Source organism: Parasteatoda tepidariorum, chromosome 2, assembly GCF_982258835.1.
Source record: "Parasteatoda tepidariorum strain Cologne lab strain chromosome 2, Ptep-v5.0, whole genome shotgun sequence".
Taxonomy (NCBI): domain Eukaryota; kingdom Metazoa; phylum Arthropoda; class Arachnida; order Araneae; family Theridiidae; genus Parasteatoda; species Parasteatoda tepidariorum.
The window spans coordinates 102924053-102943666 of NC_141756.1; the positions used below are offsets into that span (position 1 = coordinate 102924053).

The following is a 19614-nucleotide window of genomic DNA, read 5'->3' on the forward strand; positions in this document are numbered from 1 at the left end:
AAAAGTAAGCACAATAGACTGTTAATAATTCGAATTTAAAATGGGAAGGTAGAAATGTTCCAATGATCTGAAATTCGAATCAACCAAAATATGCATTGATTAAAAAAAAATATTAATAACAGTAAGTACTGTTACGCTAAATTTTTTTCATACTAAGATATTTAATAAGAATTAAACATACTTTAAATTTACTTGATAATACAAACATATAAACAAGATTATAGGTAAATATAGTATGTTTATTTTTCCGATGTTTACACGCACTACTGTCTTCATCAATGTCAGAGCAAGTATAGTATAACCTCGATTATACAAGCTCTTTTCATCCGCAATACCTTTTGCAATATGCAATTAGGTACTTGCACTTCAAGAAGAAGAACTCCCATACCCACACCTGTGACGTCAGCGCCTGATAATCTTTATCACCGAAATGGCGTATTAAAGTTGAGCTAAGTTTTTCAGGGTGCGTAGCCAAATTATTCAACAAGAAATAAGTACCTTCTAAGCACTCAAAAAATATTTTAAGCGCTTTAAAAAATATCATAATTAAGCAGGGTTGGAAAGTTTTTGATAATAGACGGTTTTAATCTTGTTTTAACCATCATGTCAAAAAAAAAAAGAAAAGAAAAAAAAAAAAAGACTTTTGGCATTGTTTTTGACAATTGTCAAAAATCATGAAATTTTGAGTCATGTAAAACGAATGGCGTTTTCATACGCTACGGACAGACTATACGCCGAAATAGATTGGAGTTGAATTAATTGTGAAAACGTTGAATAGAACAACGTGAACTGTGTCTTATTGCATAATTCGAAGCGAAAATCAACATAGTAAAGGAAAATTCTCATTTTGAAAAAGGGAAAATTAAGCACTTTTAGAAATCACCCAATGAAAAAAGCACCTTTAAGGGCTTTTAAAAATCGAAAATAAACACCTTTAAGCACTTTATAAAAACGCTACACACCCTGTTTTTCTACATAAGTTAGAATGTTAATTAACGATAACTAATTAAATTCAGACCCGCCTCGCTCATCGAATTAATTAATATGTAATTCTTTCCTGTCTACTTCCTTTACTTAACTTATTTATTCTTTTTTTATGTATTTTATTGCAACCATGATATAGTTTTGTTTTGTGTACCTGGCAACTTCGATGCATAATTAAGTTTGTTTATGTTCCACGTGGCTTCGCGTCTGTCTTTGTCTTAAATCTCTGTATAAAAATAAAGTGAAATAAATGATATCTTTGAGGAAGAATCTTTGTGAAAGAATTTAGAATGTGTCACTTAAGAGAATTGTTATTTGACGGATGTGGCTTACTCGAAATAGAATGGGAAGAACAGTTTCTAACGTAAACGAATGTCACTCTTCAACAACCATTCAGGATCGAGTCTGGCACACTACGAATCCTCACCACACATCGAATTTAGCAAGTACACAAAACAAAAATATATCAAGATTAAAATAAAATACATAAACAAATAATAAATCTAAGTTAAAGACGTAGACGAGAAATAATTATATTTCAATAAATTCCATGTGTGATGCGGAGCTTTAGTTAATTAAATTCACGTTAATTAGCATTCTAACTTATGTGGAGAAACTTAGCACGACTTTAACACGCCATTTTGCTGATAAACAATCAGCTGACGCTGACGTCATAGGTCACATGTGTAGGTATCCGTGATCTTTTTTTTTAAAGTGCAAGCACCCAATTATAAACCAAAGAGGGATTTTTATTTATTGCGGCTGCGTGTAATAATTTCTTTTTCAATTCAAAAATATGCTATCCTAATTCAGCGATGTACGCGATCTTCAAGATTAAAATTATCACTTTTAGCACTGAATGACTTACAGATCTCTCTATACATTACTAAATTGCTGATACAGGAATAAAAAAACAACGCATCTTCGCAAAATTTTCAAATTGGTCAGATGAAAAGAAATTACCAAAAATTTGCCATGTTTACTAGGACAAAATCCATGTTTTACCGTACTTCTCAAAATGCCTTGCTGTTTTTCATCTGGCGCTTAAAGTTTTATAATGAAAGTAAATCATCATAGTACGGAAAAATATTAATAAAAAACTGCAATTCATGACTAGTGCAAGAAAGGTAAATGGATAGTTAAATTATTAAAAAATAAATAAAATAAAAAAAACTAGCAATATTTCCTTCAATACACAACTTTTGAGAGGTAATCACTTTCGGCATATGGGAGTTCTTATGGCAACTGCAAAGATTTCTAGGAGTATTTTTTTGCGTGGTCGATGACTCAGGATTATTATCAGCAACATTTTTTTCAAGTATACGGACGTCTTGGTGTGAGGGCGGCACCAGCTTGCAGTGATAAACTCCAGTGCGTATTTGGACATTGTGATGACCACATCACAACTCCCCACCCCAGCTATTATTTGTTTTTCGCTGTTTTTTTTATTTTCATTGCTTTTCATACAATATATCACATATTCTTTCTATTTGCTTCATTTTTTTTCGTTGCTTTGTAATTTATTTATAACAAGAAACAAAAATATTAAATTAAAAAGGATTCAAACAAATACATTGCTTACAAATGTTTAATATATGCAGTACAGAAGAAGAAAAAAAGACCCTATTACAATCAACAATTTATGTTTTATAAGGCATCGTTGAAACAAAAGTAATCATTCACAATAAACTCTTTTAATCAACCTAGTTGGATACAATTGATTCAATTTAGAATGTGATGTTGAAAATAAATAGTGGTAGACAAAACGCAATGGATGTTATTTTCGACTATTCTGTCTTAACAAATCATTCTTCATACCGAGGATATCCACCTTCGAGTAAAGCATGGTGTTCTGTAATCACTACTCCTGATCTACATTTTTAGAATCTTTTTATTTATTTTCTCAGAAATGAATAGAAAAATTAAACATTTGAGGTCGCAAATAAATATTTAAACGAAGAAAAATGATATAGAATTATGATAAATCACTAAATTGAAAGGCGTGATTAAAAGCATCAGTACCTATTTGATTGCTAAATAGGTAGACAACAGTTGAGAGGTGATTATTATAAAGATTTTCAAGTGTAAAATGGATTCTGATGTTTTAACCATGCCTTCCTCAATAGTGTTGGGTCAGCAGATGATATCGTTTTCACTCTATCCTAGCTAAAGAATTTATAAAAAAGTTTCATTTCAGAACACTACGTGCATTAATAATTTTACATATTTATCATATTGCTACTACACGTAGCATATACAGGTATAATCATACATGTAAAGATTAATACAATTAAAAATAATACATTTAAACGGAAATTTATAATAAATGCTAAAAATTGTAGTTACATATATTTTTGCATTCAATTCATAGTGATCCTAATATAACTTTGTTAACCTATGACGCTCTAGAGCAGTGGTTACCAACTGGCGGCCCGCGGGCCACATCCAGCCAGCGAAGCCTTTTTTTCGTGGCCAGCGAACTAAAATTTATTAGCTGTCATTTCTTGGGAAGAATTTTTGTAAAAAATCTATATGGGTTTAAAATACTTTTCTTTCGTTTAAAAAAAAAACCTAATTTCTTCGTTTCTGTGAAATTTAACATATTAACGGTGCAAAAAAATTTATTTCTCAGGTTCCGCATCCGAGAAAATATTTATTCAAATAGGAGAAAAATCGTGTATGTTGCTCTTTTTTTATTTCGTTTTTTTTTTTTTTTTTTTTTTGAATATAATTTAGCATGTTCGTATCAGAAATTTTCTCGAGGAAATTTTCCGATTTAACTTTTTGAAACCACTCATTTTGGACGAAATTATTTAAATTTGCAAATTTTGAGACCAGAACTTTTTAACATGCAATTAAATATTTTTAAAAATATACTTCTTATTTTAATTTGTAATTCAATACTTTTGTTTTGTGCAACTTGATAAAATTCCGACAGTTATATTTAATGCTCTTTCAAACATAAAACAGACCTATATAAAATTTTGATAAAGTTGCTGCCCGCCCTTTGACTGGGGTTCTTAATTCTGGACCCCGGCCTAATGTAAGTTGGAAACCCTGCTCTAGCTAGTATATCGTTCAAGAAAACAGAATAAAAAAATTATAAAAGTATCATGAGGTACGCACTCAAGAAAGCTTTAAAATGTTTATCTAACTCTCATATTTATTATTACAACGACAGCATTGTCCAAATGGCAACATCGGAATAGGATCCTCACTTTAACGAATTTAATGCATTTAGTAGAATGCTTTTAACATAATTTAAAATCGGACAGACAGGAAAAGAACAAGCTGTAATATCAATGTGTTTATTTACTGTTTTTCCATTGTCGCCAAAGCACATTTAGTACGGCTGAGTCTCTGTATAATTCAAAATTTTATGATGTACTCTTCTCTTCATCGCTGTCTAGCACCGCCATTTTTAATGTTAAGAACATGGCTTTCCATTTAATTCCATTTTAAATTTCTTATTGAAATGATCGAATTCGATGTAAAAGGAATTTAAAAAAATTTCCAACTCCCACCTGGAGAATAATGACTTTTCGTTAATATAGGCATCTGAAGGGCAGATTTGTTGGCCACTCTTTCAGACCACCATCATATTAGGTGAGCCAACATTGTTCCCACAGTAAGGACAGATAATACAGAAAATGAAAGAACATCCATGCCTTGTCCAGGATTCGAACCCAGAACATTTTTGATGCAAGGTGAAAGAAAATAGAGGGTGTTGCTATTTGGAAATTGTAAATATTGACACTTTTAACCGTGAAAACTGGCTAACTGTTTTCTTATGCTATTCTTAAACATTTACCTCATACCTCTCGAACGTTACACTCGCAAGAGATACATAATTTAAAAAATTATTTCATAATTATTATTACGCTGTTCATTTATATTATTCACGATTGAATTAGTATAAGATGTCTTTAAAAAACTTTTGTAGCATTGTTCAATAATGTTTCGTTTATTGGCATTTTATGTTGAAGCATAGCAGTATTATTGGCCCACTCTGGAAAGTTATGGACATCAAACATGAGGGATCCTAAGGAATTTATCATCAACATTTGGACCGCAACACAAAGCACATTCATAAAAATTCCTGGTTTAGCCTGAAATTAAAAATATTAGACAGAAAGGAAATAACTACCCTTACTTACAACACCGATAACTAAAAGCATTTTAAACGTTTTTACTCTTATAGTATATAACATAACTTATAGTATGTAACTCTTATGGTATGTGGTTTATAATGTTTTTACTCATATAGCATTAACACTAATATATTTAGTTCTAGTGTTAATTGGCTATAGTACCGGCGTTTCGTTTTTTTTTTTCATATATATATATATATATATATATATATATATATATATATATATATATATATATATATATATATATATATATATATATATATATATATAAACACAAAGAATAATAATAAAATAAAATGGGGAAAAACTTTTATTGGGAAAACGTAAAGATCTTCATCAGGACACGTCCTTTACAATAGATGCAATATTTCTGAATAAAGAATAATTATCCAAATATATATATAAGTTCAAAATGTAGGGAAAACATGGAAAAAATTACAGAACAATGAAAAAAGGGTTAGAAAAAAAATAATAATAATAGAAACAATACAAATCTGGGAAAAAAATTCGAAAAAATGGGGGGGGGGGGAAATAATAATAAAAGTCCGGAAAATAAAAGATATAATCTTTTCATCAGCTCACACGATTATATCCGCAAAAAGGAGTGCTTTCTGCTATTGTATCAATATAGCCAAAGCAAAATATATCAATACAATAGTGTGAGAAGCACTCAAAATAAATTTACAAAAAAATTACAACAAATGAGATAGAACACATTAAGTAAAAATATCACGTAAAAGCAGAAAATAAAATGTAAAGAAAAAACATAAAAAAGCATAAAACGAAATCTATAAAGCGATTAACGAATTCAAATGAACTTACATGAACGGGAAATTTTTCAAGAATGATTTAAAATATTTTCGTAACAAGATTGCCAGATTACAAAATATCTACCACTATTAAATACCAATTCACTATTATAAGACAAACTTAATTCTATCAGGAGGTACCTTTTGATAGATGAAGGTTTACATAGTCGATATTAAATCCCATTAGGATAACTAATTAATTCATACAGAAATAATTTATAATATTTGATATATAATTATAGTAGGTACATAATCACGACAGAAAAACATGAGAAAATCAATTTCGAAATCAAAAATTATTGATCTAGTTTCAAAGCCAAATGTTTCATTGTAAAAGCGCTACGTCTATGTAAACTAACTATTAAATTTTCTAATTTTTATGTAAAAAAAATTTTTTATAAAATTGACGAAAATATTCCTCTTTTATTTTCAGTACTCAATTATATTGCTTAGATATTTTCAATTTGATTTTTTTTTGCAGGAGAATATTTATAATGTAAAAAAAAACTCTAAGGTACACTCTGATAGTGTTATTTAATCTTATTTTATACATTAAAAACATAGACAATAATTTCTCTGTACTTACCATGTCCCAGGTTTTCATATCACCAGTTGCAAATACCAGTGTATTGGGTGCAGTTCCAATAGGCAACATGAAGGCGAAAGAACTTGCGTTTACTTGCGGTAGCAACAGGTACAAAGGATTTATCCCCAAGGCAACTGCCTGTAAAGTATTAGATTACCAAGATAATTACATTAGTCAACTTTAATATTTTATTATTTGGCATTACCTTAATGTTTTACCGTTTTTAACATCGTAAGCTTTAAAAAAAATATTTTTTTAAATTTATAAATTTTATTGGACAAGAAACGGTAATTCAAATTATTCAGAAATATGAGATCGAGATATATCGTGAAACACCGGCACCACGCAAAACACTAATAGCATATTTGGTTCTAGTGGTAGTTGGCTGTGGTGCCAGCTTGAATAACGATGAATCACCAAAACTCACTCCGAAAAGTCCAATATTCACCAAAATAAACTCGTGGCAAGTGTTTGGTGCTCTATGCAATTGTGATCCGCTGCAATTTTATGAAACCTGGCTCATCCATCGCAATAAAAATAATTTTTTAAAACTTGGAAATCAATATGACACCAAAGAATTGTAGGGTGGGGGCCTAGGTCGTTGACCTCCAGACAAGAAAGGAGCATTATCAGGGAGCTTAGCAGTAGCGAAGCAAGTTTAGGAGAACTCTCACGTAATCCTGATATTAATGTGCATAGGTCAATTTTGTCCAGAATTGAAAGATGTGGAAACATAGAGTACCAAAAAAAAAGTAAAATTCAACTTCGAATAACAGAAACTCCCTGAGCTGTTCTTCGAACTTGGAGAAAAGAATATTCAAGTAGAGAACAGTAGTGTTCAGAGACGAAAAAAAATTTAATTTAGATGAACATGACAATTCTTCTAACTTGGAGAAAAGAATATTCCAGTAGTGAACGGTAGTGTTAAGAGACGAAAAAAAATTTAATTTAAATGGACATGACAATTCTTCTAACTTGGAGAAAAGAATATTCCAGTAGTGAACGGTAGTGTTCAGAGACGAAAAAAAATTTAATTTAGATGGACATGACAATTCTTCTAACTTGGAGAAAAGAATATTCGAGTAGTGAGCGGTAGTGTTAAGAGACGAAAGAAAATTTAATTTAGATGAACATGACAATTCTTCTAACTTGGAGAAAAGAATATTCCAGTAGTGAACGGTAGTGTTAGAGACGAAAAAAAATTTAATTTAGATGGACATGACAATTCTTCTAACTTGGAGAAAAGAATATTCCAGTAGTGAACGGTAGTGTTCAGAGACGAAAAAAATTTTAATTTAGATGGACATGACAATTCTTCTAACTTGGAGAAAAGAATATTCGAGTAGTGAGCGGTAGTGTTAAGAGACGAAAGAAAATTTAATTTAGATGAACATGACAATTCTTCTAACTTGGAGAAAAGAATATTCCAGTAGTGAACGGTAGTGTTAGAGACGAAAAAAAATTTAATTTAGATGGACATGACAATTCTTCTAACTTGGAGAAAAGAATATTCCAGTAGTGAACGGTAGTGTTCAGAGACGAAAAAAATTTTAATTTAGATGGACATGACAATTCTTCTAACTTGGAGAAAAGAATATTCGAGTAGTGAGCGGTAGTGTTAAGAGACGATAGAAAATTTAATTTAGATGAACATGACAATTCTTCTAACTTGGAGAAAAGAATATTCCAGTAGTGAACGGTAGTGTTCAGAGACGAAAAAAAAATTAATTTAGATGGACATGACAATTCTTCTAACTTGGAGAAAAGAATATTCCAGTAGTGAACGGTAGTGTTAAGAGACGAAAAAAAATTTAATTTAGATGGACATGACAATTCTTCTAACTTGGAGAAAAGAATATTCCAGTAGTGAACGGTAGTGTTAGAGACGAAAGAAAATTTAATTTAGATGGACATGACAATTCTTCTAACTTGGAGAAAAGAATATTCCAGTAGTGAACGGTAGTGTTCAGAGACGAAAGAAAATTTAATTTAGATGGACATGACAATTCTTCTAACTTGGAGAAAAGAATATTCCAGTAGTGAACGGTAGTGTTCAGAGACGAAAAAAAAATTAATTTAGATGGACCTGACAATTCTTCTAACTTGGAGAAAAGAATATTCGAGTAGAGAACAGTAGTGTTCAGAGACAGAAAAAAAATTAATTTAGATGGACCTGACGATTCTTCTAACTTGGAGAAAAGAATATTCGAGTAGAGAACAGTAGTGTTCAGAGACGAAATTTTTTTTATTTAGATGGACCTGACAATTGCAGTTGCTACTGGCATGACCTACGTAAGGAGGTACAAATTTTCACAAAAAAAAACAGCAAGGTGGTGGGTCCTTAATGATGTGGGGAGTATTTGGATACAATGGTAAAGTAAACCTTACTTTTCCTTCAAGGCCTATGAAGGCCACAGATTACCAAGACATACTGGAAACGTATTTGTTACCCTTTGGAGAAGTAATAATCTGGGGATCATTTTGGCCTTACCAATGACATGAATAGTGCCTCAATTCATGTCGCTAAATCAACTTAGAAATAGTTTCTCACTAATAGGGTGCACACCATGGATTGGCCTGTTGTTTCTCAGGACTCGAACCCCATGAAGAACTTATAGGGAATTCTCGCAAGGGTTGTTTACACAAACGGCAAGCAATATAACAACACACGGGATTTGAAAGTAGCCATTATTTCTGCATGGAAAACCATTGACTCCCCGATGTTATAGAAGCTTGTAGATGGAATGCCTCGTAGTGCATTTGCAATTTGAATCAACAAAGGGGCATTTGTGGGAAGAAAAACTTGAGTGCCTTTTTGTACGTTTGACAATACAATTAATGTAAATTAATTGCATTTCTTAGCATTACGTACAATAAAATTATAAAAGGAAATCGAGAGGAGGTCAACATTTTGCAACGCGCCTTGCATTGATATGCAAGCAAACAGATTTTAGTAGTGGAACACATCTTTCACTAAGAAAAATAAAATGAAAATCACTGTTTAAAACCTTTTAAACTAAATATTTTAATTTGTAAATATTATTAATACTAATTCTTATGTAATACCTTATTCTTATCAAATATTTTCATTCCCTTTATAAAGTTTAAATATTACACAAACAGTACACCTTCCTCACCATTTTGCTAACAATGGGAAACAGTATGATGGTAGTTGTTAAGTTGCTCATGATTTCAGTTGCCATAGCTGTCATGAAACAAACAGTTGCAACAATTAAACCAGGGGGCAGCACTTCAAGATGCGTCATATATTTCTCAATGACTGACGACAACCCTGATTTCTAAAGAAAAAAAATTAACTTAGTACTTTCTGTTAAAAACAAAGACATCAATTCACACAACACATTAATATACATAGTTTCAGAAAAAAAATTCAGCGTTAAAGCTTTACATCGATGTTTAGAGCTATAATAAGGAGCGAAATTGCTTGATAAGTTACAAATATTGAATAATTTTTCTATTCGAGTTAAACGAAACTGAGGATTTCAAGTTTTGATCCTACAATCAAGTTTAAGAACGAGAATTTTAGGATAAGTTTACCCCTTATTTAGAATATTTGAATGCTGTTAAAGTTCCACGCACTTCAAAAGTTCTAACTGTGGAGCATCAAATCCTGATACTAAAAGCCATAGCAAATTTGTGACAAGAGACAACTCTGCCCTGGAGTTTTGAGTTTTGCTTCGGTTAACAAAAAAATAAATAAGATTCTAACAATGTATAAAATACAATAAATAGTATCTTAGCAATTAGAACACAGTATGACATCAATTTTTTCGTTCAGGAAATTATCAGTGTAAAAAATTATATTTTAAACATTTGGCGTCATTCTCGTTGTTTTAGGTATAAAGATTATTTAACGCTGATTTTCGAAGTTCTGTGGAACAGAAAAATAAAAAAGCCGCTGTTTAAGAGCCTCACATTTGAAGCAAAATTTTAAACTGCATATTATCTTGCTGTAAATCTGGGAATTAAAGCTGACAACTAACTTAAATATTTTAAAAGTTATTAAACTTTTTTTCAAAAAAAAATTTTTTACCGAGGAGAAAACTATGAAAATCACTGCCGTGTTCTCATTTTTTGCAAATTTTTATGAGCTAGATGATGCAGCATTGGAACTGGTAAGTTTCTAAATATAAAAAAGTAGACCACAAACGCTTTTCATTTCTACAAATACTGTGGCTCTTCTCCATATTGACATTTTGCGCCATTTTCAAAATAAGCGTAGACAAAGACAGCGCTGTCTTTAGATAGGGTAAACCGTCATGAGTAACAGTTGCAAACTCACAACAGCTATAAAAATATCATATTATTCACAAGAAAGCATCATTTCATATTACGACAGAGCCTTTGAAAAACAGCCTGAAGACAAACAAATACAGCGTAGACGAAGACAGCGCTGTCTTTAGATAAGCTAAACTTGACATAACAGTCATGAGTAACAGTTGCAAACTCACAACAGTTATAAAAATAGCCTATTATTCGCAAAAAAGCATCATTTCATATTACGACGGAGCCTTCGAAAAACAACCTTAAAGGAAACAAATACAGCGTAGACAAGACAGCGCTGTCTTTAGATAGGCTAAACTTGACATAACAGTCATGAGTAACAGTTGCAAACTGACAACAGTTATAAAAATAGCCTATTATTCGCAAAAAAACATCATTTCATATTACGACGGAGCCTTCGAAAAACAGCATTAAGGCAAACAAATACAGCGTAGACAAAGACAGCGCTGTCTTTAGATAAGCTAAACTTGACATAACAGTCATGAGTAACAGTTGCAAACTGACAACAGTTATAAAAATAGCCTATTATTCGCAAAAAAGCATCATTTCATATTACGACGGAGCCTTCGAAAAACAGCCTTAAGGCAAACAAATACAGCGTAGACAAAGACAGCGCTGTCTTTAGATAGGCTGAACTTGACCTAACAGTCATGAGTAACAGTTGCAAACTCACAACAGTTATAAAAATAGCCTATTATTCGCAAAAAAGCATCATTTCATATTACGACGGAGCCTTCGAAAAACAGCCTTAAGGCAAACAAATACAGCGTAGACAAAGACAGCGCTGTCTTTAAATAGGCTGAACTTGACCTAACAGTCATGAGTAACAATTGCAAACTCACAACAGTTATAAAAATAGCCTATTATTCGCAAAAAAGCATCATTTCATAATACGACGGAGCCTTCGAAAAACAGCCTTAAGGCAAACAAATACAGCGTAGACAAAGACAGCGCTGTCTTTAGATAGGCTAAACTTGACCTAACAGTCATGAGTAACAGTTGCAAACTCACAACAGTTATAAAAATAGCCTATTATTCGCAAAAATGCATCATTTCATATTACGACGGAGCCTTCGAAAAACAGCCTTAAGGCAAACAAATACAGCGCAGACAAAGACAGCGCTGTCTTTAGATAGGCTAAACTTGACCTAACAATCATGAGTAACAGTTGCAAACTCACAACAATTATAAAAATAGCCTATTATTCGCAAAAAGGCATCATTTCATATTACGACGGAGCCTTCGAAAAACAGCCTTAAGGCAAACAAATACAGCGGAGACAAAGACAGCGCTGTCTTTAGATAGGCTAAACTTGACCTAACAGTCATGAGTAACAGTTGCAAACTCACAACAGTTATAAAAATAGCATATTATTCGCAAAAAAGCATCATTTCATATTACGACGGAGGGTTCGAAAAACAGCCTCAAGACAAACAAATGATGATTCTTAACGAATTGGGAACGAATTACGGTCTTCCGAGATTAATAAATTGATTTTTGTTTGTCTTAATCCAGTGTCTACTCGAATTAATTACTGATAAGTATTTCACCAAGTAAGTTTCATCAAAGCTGAACTAGATAAGTCACTTAACTACTGCATATCACGAAATCCCTTTACTCAAATGAAAAAAAAAAGAGGAAAAAAAACAATGTTGCTTTTATCTGGTAAGAATAAACAATGGTTGAAACTGTCTGTTATGTCTAGACAATACTTCTAGTTATATCTGGACAAAGCCAATTAATGCAATGAGATATTTGCCTTAAAATAAAAAGTATGATTTAGCATGTTTAAGAATTATAAGTGTCTTTCAATTTATTTTAAAAATATATTTTATTATTTTATATTAATATATATATATATATATATATATATATATATATATATATATATATATATATATATATATATATATACTCCAACTTGTTTAAAAAAAAAACACTAAAAATATAATTTAAAAAAATACAGTAGCTTCGAGAAACCGATTGCAGTTTTAAAAACAGTAATGCGAAAGTATTTAAGATCTGTTAAAAAAAAAGTATCATGCAACAAAAAATAAAAACAAAAAATTTAAAAAAGAAAAGATTTGTCCATCAGTGTATAAAATAATTTCAAATGCACAATATCATAATCCAATTTGTCTTTCTGACTCCTGGTGATGCTTAATATCCAATTTTAATGTAACACATCGCACGTAGAAAACAAATGACATATTATTTTCTAATAGAGAAAACAACCGGAACAAACAGAAAAATAACTTTCTTCGCACCTGGAAAATATCAATTCAGTAAAATTATTAAATATTTCTCATATTCTTTTGTTGCCAAAACACTGATTGTAATGTCGAAATTTTATATATTAAGTACCGTTATGTTACTAACGCGCTCTGGATCACAAGAATTGAGATATTATAGGAGATTAAATTTAACCAATGAGCAAGCCTGTTTACTAATGTTTACCTGTGAGCCTGATAAGGCATTTTAAACTCACTTAAGTGTACATGCTTCGGCTCTAATGTTTTTTTTTTTGCTTAATCGCTAATAAATATCAATAAAAATATGTTTTAAAGGTATACATTACAGAAGACTTTGTATAGCGTGTCACGTAATCACCACCCTTAACATACATTTTTATAACACGTGCAATCGATTCCTTATTCCATGACCTACAGTTACCAACAATCACATTACAGGTAATGACGTGGATATTGGCTTCCACACGTATTTACTTAGGTTGGTTTGTATTTAAATAATACTTCAAGATAAACACAGATTTCATTTGACTAAAAACAACAATGTTATATTCTTTTCACACGTAACAGCTTTTTCTTACTGATTTTTATCATCTCAAAAAATAATGAATGTTGCCATTTCTCACACAACAAATAATAAAATACTACTGTGCTACAAGGTAAACCACAACAAAAAAAAGCAATTAAAATAAACATGAAATTACTTGTTATCTTCAAGGCTTGGTATAAGTTCAAGCAACAACAAGTTATCGCAACCTACGCATGATTTTAATCGTAAGTAATCAACTAATTATGAACTTAACGGATGACGTGTCATGATTACAAGTAATCATATAATTGTAAACCCCAATTTTGTACATGGTGTACCGTTATACACGTCATTAATGTATAGTTTTAAAACCTCTAACAAAAAAAGAATTTAAAAAATAAACACATTAGTGGTAGGGCTGATAATATGAAAGTGGATTGCAGGAAAAACTCGTAGTAATATGTCTTTTCACAAGTGAAAGAAATGGTTTTGAAACAAAACCAGTTTTACCCTTTCCTTCTCGCTCCTGTTAAAATGGTGAGTTGAGGCTTCACGCTCTATTTCTCGCTCCTGTAAAATTTTCCAGCTGGAGTGTTCAGTAGTAACGCGCCAATAAGAATAAAACTAATTCATTTCTTTTGTCCGGAAAACATTTTATTTCTCATTTTACACACCAGGTGGCAGTACCAGGATATTTTTAAGGTAATTGTAGATAGTTATTTTATTTTAGACTAGATATCAGCATTAATCAAATACGTGCATTTGACAAAATAGGCACTTTAATGACCGTTTTCTTGAAAATTAACCGATCATTAAGGGGTTAATTGTTTAAAGACACTTCTTCTAATAATCCGGTTTAATTTCATCGTGAAATTAAACAAGACTTCATGATTTTAGCTTCCTAATTAATGATTCATTAGATTTCAGTTTTGTTTTCTCGCCTAAATATTATGTGTTAATTTTCAGACTTGCATTCTTACAAAGACTCTAAAAATAGGTATACTTAAGGGTGGTGGTTACGGAACATTTTGTTCTTGCGTAGATTGAATAGAATAAAACCTAACTTTACAATACAACTCATAATGTTAAAACTAAATTCTTTATGGGATTATATTTGCTTAAAATGAGAATGTTTTAAAAAAGACAATGGATTTCTTAAAAAAAAAAAAGTTCTTGTATACCTGAGCAGCAGATGCAAGGGAATAGCTTCCTCCAAAAATAAGGATAAGTCCCCATGGAATTTGTTTTGAAGCTTTCTCAAATTTCAAGATGGGACCATTTTCAAATTTTTTGATATCGGAGGGCAAAAGGAACAATAGGAAAGAAATTGCAATTGCGGGTACTACATCTCCAACTTTTCTGGAACAAAATATATAATTTATGGCATGCATCAGTAGATAGATTGATTTATTGGATACAGTTCTGATGTACAGAAATTCTTACTTGTCAAATCCCACTAGCTTACTCCATCCATTCATAACTTTTGGGTCACGTGTCAACCACAACAACAGCAAAATTACGAACAATGTCGAAACCACTTTCTCGCAATATCTAAAATGTATAATGAAAAAAAAATTTTTTTTTGTCGTATTCTATACTAGTGGTATACCGGTTCTTGATACGGGATTAATAGATAATAAATATCTATTCATTAATACTATTCCACTATAATTCGTTAGCAAAACTAAAATCGTTAGCAAAGCCAGCTTTAGCATAAGCCAAAATAGTTTTGTAAAATTTTATTTTACAATTATTTGTCACTTTTTCGGGGAAATTTCCGTACCGTGATCAGTGGCAGAATAATCGCCAAGTTTTGGTAACTTCCGGGCAGCGTTTAACGAAAAAAAAAAAAAACATTACAGAATGGGGCCAACTTGAAAAGTACAACTAGTAGCCATCTACAAGTACAACTAGTAAACATCTATATGTTTTTTTTTGTTTTTTTTTTTTTTTTTGGTAAATTAGCAAGTTTAAAATCTATTTGGCACCTTGGCGATTGTAGTTGGTGTGTCAGATCACGATATGGAGATATCCCCCACTTTTTCGGGTAGTTTTATATTATAAGATAAAAAAAAAAGAGGGATTAACTTATCAAATGAAAGATGAACTATACATAGTTTTATTAGGCACCGAAAAAAATGCTGTTGATCGTAGCCAACACAGAATAATGAAAATTTACCATAATCAGGATCGTCGCTAGGATTTCGCCACCTCGCCAAATGCGATAAAATCGGAAATTTGGCGAATAAAATTGTGTTTTGGCGAATGATTTTTTTCCAGTGGAAAGAAAAATAAAACTCGAATGGTCACGTCAAAATAATTTTTTCTAAACTAATTAGTATTTTTTATTCGATTAAAGCAATTTTCGGTAACTGCGTCGCTTTTGGTAGATTTAAAGCAGCTTTTAGAACCATTAAAATTTTAATTTGGTTTGTAAAAGGCCAAACAGTAGAGGGCAATTCCATATGTGACGGAATGACATTTTGACTTGCAAAATAACAATTAATTGAAGTTTCTATGTATCTAATTTCAAATAAAATACTTTTTTTTCTCATGCATATCATTATTATTGGCATAATGCGCTTCATAAACTAAAAAAACAGGATTTTCTATCTTTTTTACTTTTAATTTTACGAACTTTTTATTTGCGTGACGGAATGACATTTTGGCAACCAAGCTTTTGGCATGCCGCTTAGAACTGGTAGTTTCTGCGAATTTTGCAGCTATTATTTTTCTGAACTATTTTATACTTTTAGTATAATGTGTAAGCAATGTAAAATGGGAATTTGGAAAATTTACCTCAGGTTGGCTAGCAGTTATTAACATCTATTTGCTGTGACGGAATGACAAAAAGTTTAGTAGAAGAAAGCCTTCATTTAAAAAATGTTTTATTAATATGTAAATGATAAACAGAATGCAACAGATAAACAGGATTAGTATTTATATAAGAATTAGTAAAAATTTCAACAGTTTGAAAATTAGGTTGTCTCTGAAGAGGTTTTATATCTAACTTGCCAATGTCACATCTTATCTTCGTTCTCAGGAAATTTATGCATTATTAAGACATGTGACGGAATGACGTAAAAGAAGTTATTTTTATTTTTTATATTAAACTTAAAATGTTTAAATTTTGTTCTATATGCATATTTTTATCAAAATATTGCAAAAGAAAGATACATTTCTTTTATTTTATAAGTATTTTTCAAGAAAGCAATTTGAGCACAAATGTGAACAATTCACTTGTCAGCCATGTGATTACTTTAGAATATTGCCAGATTCAAAAAATTTAAAATTATCAAAAATGAAACGGCAATATGTAGACTTTGGCTATTTTTGAACATATTTTTAAAATTAAAATATGCAATTCATAAAAAAAAATTTCACTTAAAAGTTGACACTTCCGTGGAATTGCCCTAGATTGAAACTTAGAAGTGATGTGATTCGGTTTTTTTTTATTTTGCATATAATACAGGGTGTTAAAATATGTTTGACAATTTTTGCAGTCAAATAAAGATTTTTCAAATTATCAGTTTGAAGTAACTAAAAGACAAAAAAGCGCACGATTTGCAGCCTTCTACTTATGGAACAAATTAATTTATTCTCTCACAATTTCAGAATTAGTATATCAACAGATGATTCTACTGAGAGAAATTAAAAAACGAAAAAACTAAAAAAGAAAAAAATACAATTCACTGCAAAATGTGGAAAATTGTGATCGCCGCAGACACATTCTGAGTAAATTCTTTTGATGACTGAATAAACATTGAGCAGCTAATCGAGATCAATATTAACATCTTCGGATTGGTAGATTGGCGTTTGATGGAGACTGTAAGCTGCATCATACACCCGTTTCGGATTCACAAGTTCATACATGAAATATAATTTGAAAGCTAGGCTTTTTTTTCAATTTTACATGAATAGTGAAGGAATCATTTATATTGCGGGGAAGACAGTCTACGATCTTGTGTAAGTTATTGACAATGGATCCTTTTATCCCTAACTGGTGATCTCGATCTATGGTAGGGTTCAGTTTTCTCAACTACTTTGGTATGTTTGTGAGGGAAGGGCTGCATGCTCGCGCTTGCGAACGGAATCCTTTCATTTTTCTGTTTGTGTGTAACGCTTAAGATATTCCCGTCTAAGTTCTTTGGCTTTGGCTTTTTCAGCCTCGATAAGTTTAGGCCTTGGCATCGTTCTTTTTATGATTTAACTCTAACTTTTGTGACAGTGTCAATCAGTTTGGACACTCTTCATTTGTGATATTCGCTTGAATTAGTATTGAAAACGATCCACTTTGAACTGTAGGTTAGAATTTCTGATTCTTAACTAAAACAATAAAAACAAAAATATTGTTCAAATGAAGAAATTCTCTTTTATTCACAACTCAAGAAGTATTTATGGGATCTCTCTGGTCCCATATCTCAAAAATAAACTCACCCACTTAATGCATAACAAAATTAAAAGTGAAAAGAAAAAAAGAATTCTAAAAAAATTATCAAACAGCAGCCGTCGCAATAGCAACGCATGTACACTGTCTACTATTACTCTTGATTATTATTGTAGTTGAAAAGTGTGAGGACGCCATAAAATCCAAACCAAGGCCCATTTTGTCAATGGGTAATAAAAACTATATTTGAAGCAACAAGTTTGCTGGCCAAATCCAAATTTAACAGATGTCTCTGCAAATATTTCGGTTTGAATGGCTTCGCAAGTAACAGAAAACAAAATAAAATACCATGTTTCCGAAGCAGAAAGCAGCAAAAGCGTGACACGTAAATACTTACGATAAGGGACCTAGTTCTTCGTACCGCTTTGAAATAGTTTCAAATAATTCCTGTTTTAAAGTAGGGTTGTACTTCGATTTCCTTTATAAAAAAAAACGTTTCAAATTAGGATTAATGATAATAATAATAAATAGCAACAGTAAAATAAAAATAGTATCGTAGTATAAAAAAATAGTATCGTAACAACCTGTTTAAAATTCTGAAAGTTTCAAAAACACATTGATTTTTTTTAAATTTTTACTCTCAAATTTATCATTGTTATCCATCGATATTACATACACATATTTCAGAATACTGTATGTATCCGTGGACTTAACATATATGTGTTTCAAAATACATATATTCAAAATCTGTTATGTGTTCACAAATGTATAAAAATAAATATAGAATTATAGCCATGTAGAATTTATGAACCTATGAAAAACTATTATATAATTAGTTATTTCAGAAAAATATTTAGGCAAATACACTTGGAATTAACGCCAAGATTTTATCTACTTTTGACACTAGAGATCCCCGTGATACCCTTATTGAGTCGTTTTTCATTCATATCAACTCCCTCTCAGCTGTGCTCCACCCCCCACATAGCGCATGTAAATATACTCTGCCCTGATTCGCCTATATCAGCCATGTTTCCTTACTTACTAAGGTTTGTCTTGTTGCCTCCACTAAAAAATATTTTCATTTCTTTCTTTCGTCGGTTTCTTGCTTCCAATACGTTGCTGTGTTCTCATCACTCACGCCTCATCTTGATGAAGAGCGCCGTGGTTTTGGTGCTCAATTTATGTCAAACTTTATTTTGCTTCATTTCGATTATACCAAAAGAAGTCTTCAATTTTCATAAATACATAGAACTTCTTATATTTTTAGAACATATTTTAAATAGTTTTAATTATTTTCATATGAATGTACAACAATGCAATCATGGAATTGTATGTTCTTTGATTGTTCAACATGTTGTTTATCACCGCCGACACAAATAAAACTTTTGATCAATATTGTTGGAAATGAGCTGCGATGGCTTAGGGGTAAGAGCGTTCGCCTTCCAATGAGGTGCACCTAGTTCAAATCGCGGCAATGGCTGGTCGATACGAATTCCGCATCTGGCTTGCACCGACCACAGTACTGACGTGAAATATCCTCAGTGGTAGGCGGATCATGGGTTAGAATCCCCTTGCCGTCAGGTTAACCGTGGGAGGTTTTCGTGGTCCTCC

General features: G+C 31.4%; 1 protein-coding gene across 1 annotated transcript in view; it reads right to left on the bottom strand.

Moving 5' to 3' along the window:
• Window positions 1-3671: 3671 nt before the first annotated feature.
• The window catches only part of LOC107445291 (Na(+)/citrate cotransporter-like), a 30731-nt gene continuing 14788 nt past the window's right edge, over window positions 3672-19614 (bottom strand). Inside the window, exons 8-13 of the mRNA XM_087157924.1 lie at window positions 18401-18481; window positions 15060-15167; window positions 14798-14975; window positions 9671-9832; window positions 6534-6671; window positions 3672-5093 (exon numbers count right to left, since the gene is read on the bottom strand). Coding sequence (XP_087014050.1) covers window positions 4911-5093; window positions 6534-6671; window positions 9671-9832; window positions 14798-14975; window positions 15060-15167; window positions 18401-18481 — 850 coding nt within the window. The 3' untranslated portion in view covers window positions 3672-4910. The remainder of the gene's footprint in view (window positions 5094-6533; window positions 6672-9670; window positions 9833-14797; window positions 14976-15059; window positions 15168-18400; window positions 18482-19614) is intronic.